Source organism: Cyprinodon variegatus, unplaced genomic scaffold (assembly GCF_000732505.1).
Source record: "Cyprinodon variegatus isolate N-32 unplaced genomic scaffold, C_variegatus-1.0 Scaffold13, whole genome shotgun sequence".
In the NCBI taxonomy this organism is placed as follows: Eukaryota; Metazoa; Chordata; class Actinopteri; order Cyprinodontiformes; family Cyprinodontidae; genus Cyprinodon; species Cyprinodon variegatus.
Window position 1 is genome coordinate 1,712,330 of NW_015150466.1, and position 7,519 is coordinate 1,719,848.

The 7,519-nt window shown below is 37.6% G+C and overlaps 1 protein-coding gene across 2 annotated transcripts in view; it reads right to left on the bottom strand.

The window, feature by feature from the left end:
- LOC107089696 (polypeptide N-acetylgalactosaminyltransferase 10-like) overlaps positions 1-7,519 on the bottom strand; it is an 86,910-nt gene that overhangs the window by 5,146 nt on the left and 74,245 nt on the right. For both annotated transcript variants that reach the window (XM_015382632.1, XM_015382622.1), the window contains exons 8-10: positions 4,980-5,087; positions 2,976-3,197; positions 466-582 (exon numbers count right to left, since the gene is read on the bottom strand). In XM_015382632.1, coding sequence (XP_015238118.1) covers positions 466-582; positions 2,976-3,197; positions 4,980-5,087 — 447 coding nt within the window. The remainder of the gene's footprint in view (positions 1-465; positions 583-2,975; positions 3,198-4,979; positions 5,088-7,519) is intronic.

The following is a 7,519-nucleotide window of genomic DNA, read 5'->3' on the forward strand; positions in this document are numbered from 1 at the left end:
AGACTTTTAGAGGAAAGAGATCTTATGTTAAACAGACCGCATTTAATTGTTTAAACTTTTTCCCCAATTGCAGCTATTTTAATTTTAATTATATTATCATGGTTTACTCCTTTGGGAATCTTTGCTAATTAATTAGATTTAGGTTGTGGGCAAGACACTGTCTGGATGGAGTAAAGTGGGTAACAGTAGAGAAGCTGCAGAGAGGTCTGTTAAACTACGACACATTTGTTGAAAAAAAGGGTGTGGCTCTGGGAAGGAGACGATTAAAAGTGGATTCTGATTACCCAAACATGAGGACTTAAAGATAAATCTAACATAGGTTTATAATCAGCAGGTTCAAAGTCTGCAAGCCCAGTTTGGAGCCCAAGAGGAAGTGAGAAGTGGGAGGGGCTAGATTATTGCGCAATCACAGGTGAATGAGGTAAAAACATACGCATGCAATTGATCACAAAAACTGACAGGTACCTGTCCATGGCTCCAGCTGACTTCTCCTCGACTTTTCACACAGTTCTCCAGGCGGATCGGGCTTCCAGAGACAAAGTGTTTAATCTCCATGCACATCCCGCTTCCAACATTTCTTATCTAAAGACATATAGATACACAAATTCAACAATTCTTTGCACTGAGTGATTTTATCATACAGTATAAGTTCTCCTTGTTCAGCTTTGATTTTTTAACGCATTTCACATGAGGAGGCAGATGTTTCTTTGAATACCGTGTGTCCCCCTCAATGCCGATGGTGGGAACCAACGCTTGGGGGTTAGAAGTCAGTTACAGATTATTTAAACAAATGTCATCTCTGATATGTCACCATGAATTCAACCAAGACACCATCCAGGTACCAGTACATCATTAATCTGGAGCAGGTATGAAAATATCTTTCTTCTTTCTGACACTCTGGGAAAAATTACATAAAATCTTCTTTTCATAACTTTTGCTCACTATTGGTGTTAGTGTAACAGGTGGTTCAGTTCTGAGGGGCGTGGTTTATTTGGCAGACGGAAGATTGTTGATGTTCTCCAGGGTTTAGGCCACAATGAAGCAAATTGCAATTTTTATGGAAAACTATCTGGCAGGGCGTGCTGTGGCAACGCGTTTAAACCCATTAGCAGGGATGCAATCCTGTACCATGGCTTTGCCAACTTTATATCTACTCTGCTGCCATTGAACATCTTCCTCTGTAAAGGAGGCAGATGTTGATGATTTGTATGGAAGAACATTAAAGCCATGATGATTCTGTGCTGGAAGATATTTCTAACGAATGTTTGTGTATTTTTGATTTGTGCGCATGCGGCATCATAGGCCCCCTCCTTCGCAAAAGCTCTGTATGCTGGAAACGGCTTCGCCTGTAGTTTAGTATTTAACCCAGAGAGGCCTCAAAGTGCCAGGAGGCACCCAAAGACCCAGAGTAACACATCCAACCTCCTCCACCTGCAGCACAGCCACGCTGTGGAGGTCAAAGATGTGCAAAAAGCTCCATTAGCTTTGGGAAAAAAAGGTTTTTCTCCTGTTCAATGAGCCATTATTGAATGTTTAAACCTGAATGGGTGCAAGACTTTAATATTTAATTGAAATTAATATGTAATGTGATTTATTGAATACATAAATTATAAATAGATCAGTTGCATTTCCTGCACATGCCTTTATTGCTAAAAGCCGGAGCATTTATTATGCATTTATTTTTTTCTCAAGGTAAAAAGGCAAAATTTATTATGACATTGATTTGAGGTCATATCACCAATCTTAGAGTGTTTATAATCCATTTGCTCGTAAGGGTCTACGGATAAAAAGTAATCCAGCATATTCTTAAAATTGCCCCATAAAATTTGTTCTTTACAATCAGAAAATTAGACTAGCTTCCACAAATATGTCTGGTTTGCCAGGATTCCTTTCTGCCGTTGATGCTCAAGTTTAAACAAAAGAGTGAACAAATAACTGAAAAAAGTAGTGAGTTACTCTTGGAGCCTACGTAAAAATGCGATGGCGGCACGTACACAAAATGTTTGATTGACATACAAGTAGCCAATCCCCTTTCGGCAGTAGCCAAAGCATACAGCCAGAGTTCATGGATTTTAGTAATTTTTGGGGGGAGGGGGCATGGTGCAAGAATGCCATCCATGAATTTAGTCACTTTAGATGAATTTGGACACTTAATTTCTGAGAAAAATCCTCTTTAATACCCACCTAATGTGCCACTCACAGACAGCTGAGAATCAGAGGAGTGAAATGAGGAGTAAATGAGGTGTATTGGCTTTAGGCTCTGTGATGGTTGAGTAACTTTGTTAAACCTTTAGTCCTGTTTGCATTTTCACTTTTTTTAAAGCTTGTTTTGTTATTTTATTAGCTAGACTTCCAGCGGTCAATCAGCAGTGCTCGGTAATCAGAGATTCTCATGTGATCATCCACAACCGGCAAATGTCCTTTCATTATGAAGACCAGCAATTTGTTCGGTCATTGATTTGAAGTTTTACTTTTAACGGTGAAGCTTCTTTCTCCTGCGCTTGGTACATAAGTGTTTTGGTCCAAATGTCCAAAATAGGTGAACAGATCATCCAGACCACAGAGGGAAGGGGATGCAGCATTCTGAGCTCACATAGAAGCTGTGGAAACTAGTGAAAGATCACCAGAAGACAGAGCTGGATGATAATCTGGAGGATAAATCAGTTCTTAGAACTGGGGATGTCTGCTATAGGCCTAACTGCTGAGGGTTGAAGTAGTGTAGCCGGGGAAACAGAAGGTGCTGCTCTGGAAGCTATATATCTATATATACAGCAGATCTCTCCCTCCAGTTTTTTTATTCTTATATATATTTATGTTTTTTTTTAGCATTTCAGAAATTATATATATTCCATCATTTAAGATTTGTGTCATTAACTTAATTACTTTTTAATTCATTGCACTAACTGGCTATGGACGTTTTGCTCTGATGTAGCTTAAAAACCAGTTTCTCCCAGTTGAACCAGTGCAGCTCTTACCTCCCCCCAGGCAGCAGCAGGGGGCTCCACTGGTGGGTAATGTCTGGGCAGATCCCAGGCCACCTCGCTCATGAACCATTTGAAGTTTTTGCAGCCCAGTTGACTTCGCAGCTCCTTCTGCGCCGTCATGTCTCCTGCTGAAAGGTGTCGGTACTCAGGCCGATGCTGGTAGACGTATTCAGCATACTCATCCATCCACACCTCCGCCACCCTTTTCAGATTCTGTAAACAATTAAAGAGCCTCCTGAAGTTTTAGCTATGTCAAAAAATGTATATTCAGTAACACTACAAAAAAAAAAATCTGACTTCAGATTACAAAAAGAAAAAAGTTAATTAATTAACTAACATTCAGTTGGCAGGTTTTACTCTTCTGAGTCTCATGAAATCAGTAGAATCTACAAAATTTATCTCCAAGTCTGCCTTTTATATAAAAACATTTTACTGCTCTGTGAAATGAGGTTTTCTGCAGAACAAACAGTTATTTCTTTGTGAAACTCTGATCCAGCAGCATAAATTCAAAGCCTTCATTGTTCAGTTAAAACATGTTAAAGTCTGGAGGTTAGACCGGAGCAGAAGGTTTAAACCCTGAGCTGCATCCTGATGGCCGTGGGAAGCTTAACGCTTCATCAATGGTGCTACATCTCAGATCAGCTCAAAGCCATGAGCTATTCTGCATCTATATTTTAACTGAGGGCTGTTTATTAAAAGGTTTACATATTTTCCCATAATAAAAGTATAAACAGTTTTCCAACAGGCTGACCTTTTACTTCTATCACACACAATTACATGATATTGTTATTGTAACTGGAAGTGGCCAATAGAAGGACTTTGGATTTATTCTCCTTTCTTTAAGGTATTTTTTACCTCTCATCAAAAAGCCTTCATCAAAAATAAAGAATCTTTTTGCATAATAGATGTTCACATTGTTTCTATTACATATTTGTGATAAATGATCAAAAATCAGTTTCCTGTATAAAATAATTATTTATGTCCAAAAGCTGGAAGGATCTAGTTAATTGGTCGTTCTGTTTATTCATATTACAGATCATTTGTTTTGTCCAGTAGAGGCTGTTATAAACTGGACTACTGAACATCACAGACAATAATAAAATAGATTAAATAATGTTTTACCACAATTCCTCTGAAATTTTGTTAACTTAAATCTCCCCTCCATTTTTTTTTCAGTGACTCCAATATTTACTCATATGTGTTCAACAGTAGGACCGTTGCACCTTTAGCACGTTTCCTTTAGATTTACATCTGAGAATAACGTTCATAGGAGAGAAAAACAGAAATAAAAGTTTTACATCAAATTGTGTTTCTGCTGGAACAAAAAATAAAGAAATGTGTTTCAGAATTATTATTATTATGCTGAAGTCAAGGAAATTAATTAATGTTAATTAATAAAATATGCTGAATACTTCATCTGTTATCAATTGGGGGGAAAAAGTCTGAGGTGTGGCTATTAAAGATAAACTAGTGAATATTATGTTTTATCTGAATAGTTATTATTTATGCAAATGAAGCAAACATGAAAGACCTGAGTGATTTTCTCCATGTCTCCTGATGTTACTAATAACTCGCAGGTTTACCTGAATATATATCAGCACTATTGTCTTAAAAACACTTCATTGTTCAACAGCCAGTGTCTAACAGAGACGTCAGCTCTGTCCCCCGGATCTCTGAAGATCGATAAACTGTTATTTATAGATTAGACTAAGATTGAGTTTTTCACCATCAAACAATCCAGAATAAACCATCAGGGCTAATCTGGGTATAATGAGCGTTGGTGTGATGACCGCTGTGGATGAGAATGGAGCTTATATCATAAGCCTCTGATAGAAAACTGACAATTAGCTGTCAGCTGATCTTTTTAAAACATAATATTTAAAACATGTAGTTAAAGCTTCACAGTACAACAGTTAAACTTCCTTAATGTTCATTTTCATTCTCAGAAAACAGAAAAAACATTTAATCATAAAACCAGGTAGATTGCAGCATCACCTTTGCCAGGCTGATCCCTCCAGGAATCTTGTAGGGAACATATTTTCTGTAGATATGCCCCACCCTGGAGCAAGGAATGTCCTCCATCCGACCACCACACATCCACACCTGCAGAAGCACACATGTCACTGTTTGGCCTGCAGCTTCAGAAAGCTGGAAAGATGCAGAAGCTACACCTAAAAGCTGTGATTTTCTCTGCTGACAAAACGTAACTGCAAGGCAACAAAATAGGATCTAATGTTCCCAGTATTTGAATTAAGGTGGAATGATACCTTAAAGAAAAGCTAAACTAATCATTTACAAAGGAGTAGACTTTCTCATTAAAAATTAACAAGTTGTCATTTTATTAATTGTTTTGATTCAATGTTGCTTCTCATTATATGATATAAAATTAGAATTTCCAACTGTAATTCTTCTTTATAGTGAAGAACCCTCCCTCTCTAGTCAGCTTTTAAAGGATCAACATAAACCTTAAAAAGCAAAAAAAGATGGCAGAGAAAACTTTAATCTATCAGTGAATCTGAATCTTTTGTCTGAAAGAGAGAGTGAAGGATTAGAGAGAGACAGCGGCGGGCTTCTAAAGAACGCAGTCAGGAGTTTAAAATCTTTTCAACATCTTTGGCTCTTTTTCTTTGGAAACCAACATCATGTCACATTGGCATGCAAAGTTTGTTCTCATGAAAAAAACATAGAAAACAACAAATTCCCCAATGATGTTATGGCATATATTATCATTAAACATGGTAGCCCGTCTGCAGGGAGGCAAACTGTAGAAGAGTAGTGGTAGTCTGTGTAAATCTGTTTATTGCTCAAATGTTTTAGCCTCACTATGCGTGTGAGGCCGTGCCTTTGGGTGATCAAACATCAGCTGCCTGTGTGTGCTGGAAAGATTTGTTGTTCCCACACCAGTGTCACCAGTGTGAAGCTGCAGATTAGCTCTAGCAGTGAACAAAATGATTGTGTTCCAGGGTCTGGTTTGTCTTTGGGAGCAGCAGTTTGCTTGTAGGGATTAGCATGAGAGCTTGTTAATCTCCTCACCTCAGGAGACTGGCTGTCTGCGCTCTATCAGCTAATGGGGATCTTAATAAAGAGGAAACCAAATTGAATATCTGAGCCCATAGAGCAGACCTAGGAGGCAGAGCAAGGCGTGTGGTGATAGCATCATCTCTAACTACAGTAATCCTGGCTGAAATAATAACCTTGGTGAAGGATATTATCTCACTAATTACTTCACTAAGATGAAAAGCTTCAGACCAGAGTTAAAAACATCGTCCAACACTGAGCTTTATCGCCATCACAGCGGAGAAAAGGTTTATGTTTTACACTCAGGTTACTTAGAAGGAAGACTAGGTTCAACTAAGTTAATTAATTATTAAAATTAAATTATTTACTCAAAACACAAATTTGTATTTGTGACTATTAAACTATATTTCACATTTCTTGGTGAAATAATAGCCAACAATCACTATAACCTGAGTCCATTTAATGATTTCCAAACCTTTCAGTTTATTAATCTAATCTAATTTCCTCCTTTAAGGATTATTAGATTATTAGAGTATTAGAGGTTTAGATTAGGAAGGTCCAAACTATTTGTATGGTCGAGTAAAAGGGGGCGTGGCTCTCTGGACCCGAAAAAATCTAAGATTATTTTTGTGCATGCTTCAAAGGATGCATAACAGAAAAAAAATGAAAGTTCACTGAAAGTACTAATTCAGACTATGAGGTTTACATGCCTTTAAACTATGTGAGGAAGTAGAGACAAAGATGTAGGTTAATAGACTGCAAATAAGTTCATCTAAGGCAACTATGGAAGTAAATCTGTGCCGCTGGGATTTAAATTAAAAATGTCACTGAAATATAAATGTTGTATTTTGTATTTACTCTTTCTGTGTTAAAATATCAATATTTTTAGCTACTGAGATTCAACTGGCTGAATTTCACTGTTAAATTCAGCGTCTAAATTTAATGTAAAAAGGTTACTTCAGGTCACAGACATTAGCAATTAGCATTAGCAACACCCAGCCGATCCCGTTACAGTTTCTTAGTCACGTGACGGGAAGTTTGTGGCTCTCATACCGAAGGAAAACCAGCATCAAGGAGGCGGCGGTCATGCAAGCTAACGCATCAGTGAGTTTATTCCTTTCATTTTTCTGTAGAATTGCTTTTCTTTGCGCATGAAATTCAATAAATAGGGTATGTCCCAATTCAAGGGGACCAGCCCAAGAAGGGTTGAATCCAGGTGGTGTCATGATCGGTTTTACGAATCTGAGCCACATGCAGAGAAACCACTCAGAGATCACGGAAAAACAGAGATCAGACGCTGAATTTAACAGTGAAATTCAGCCAGTTGAATCTCAGTAGCTGAAAATATTGAGTTTGAATTTTGAAAGGCAGAATTTTGAAAAGTCAAACTGAAAAACAGGCATTGAAAATGTATTAACTGTGAAATAGTCATGTTAATTTTTAGCTTGAAGTGAAAATAACAAATACAATTTCAACTGTATAAACATAGTGACAAACATACTGTTAGGATCCTCAGG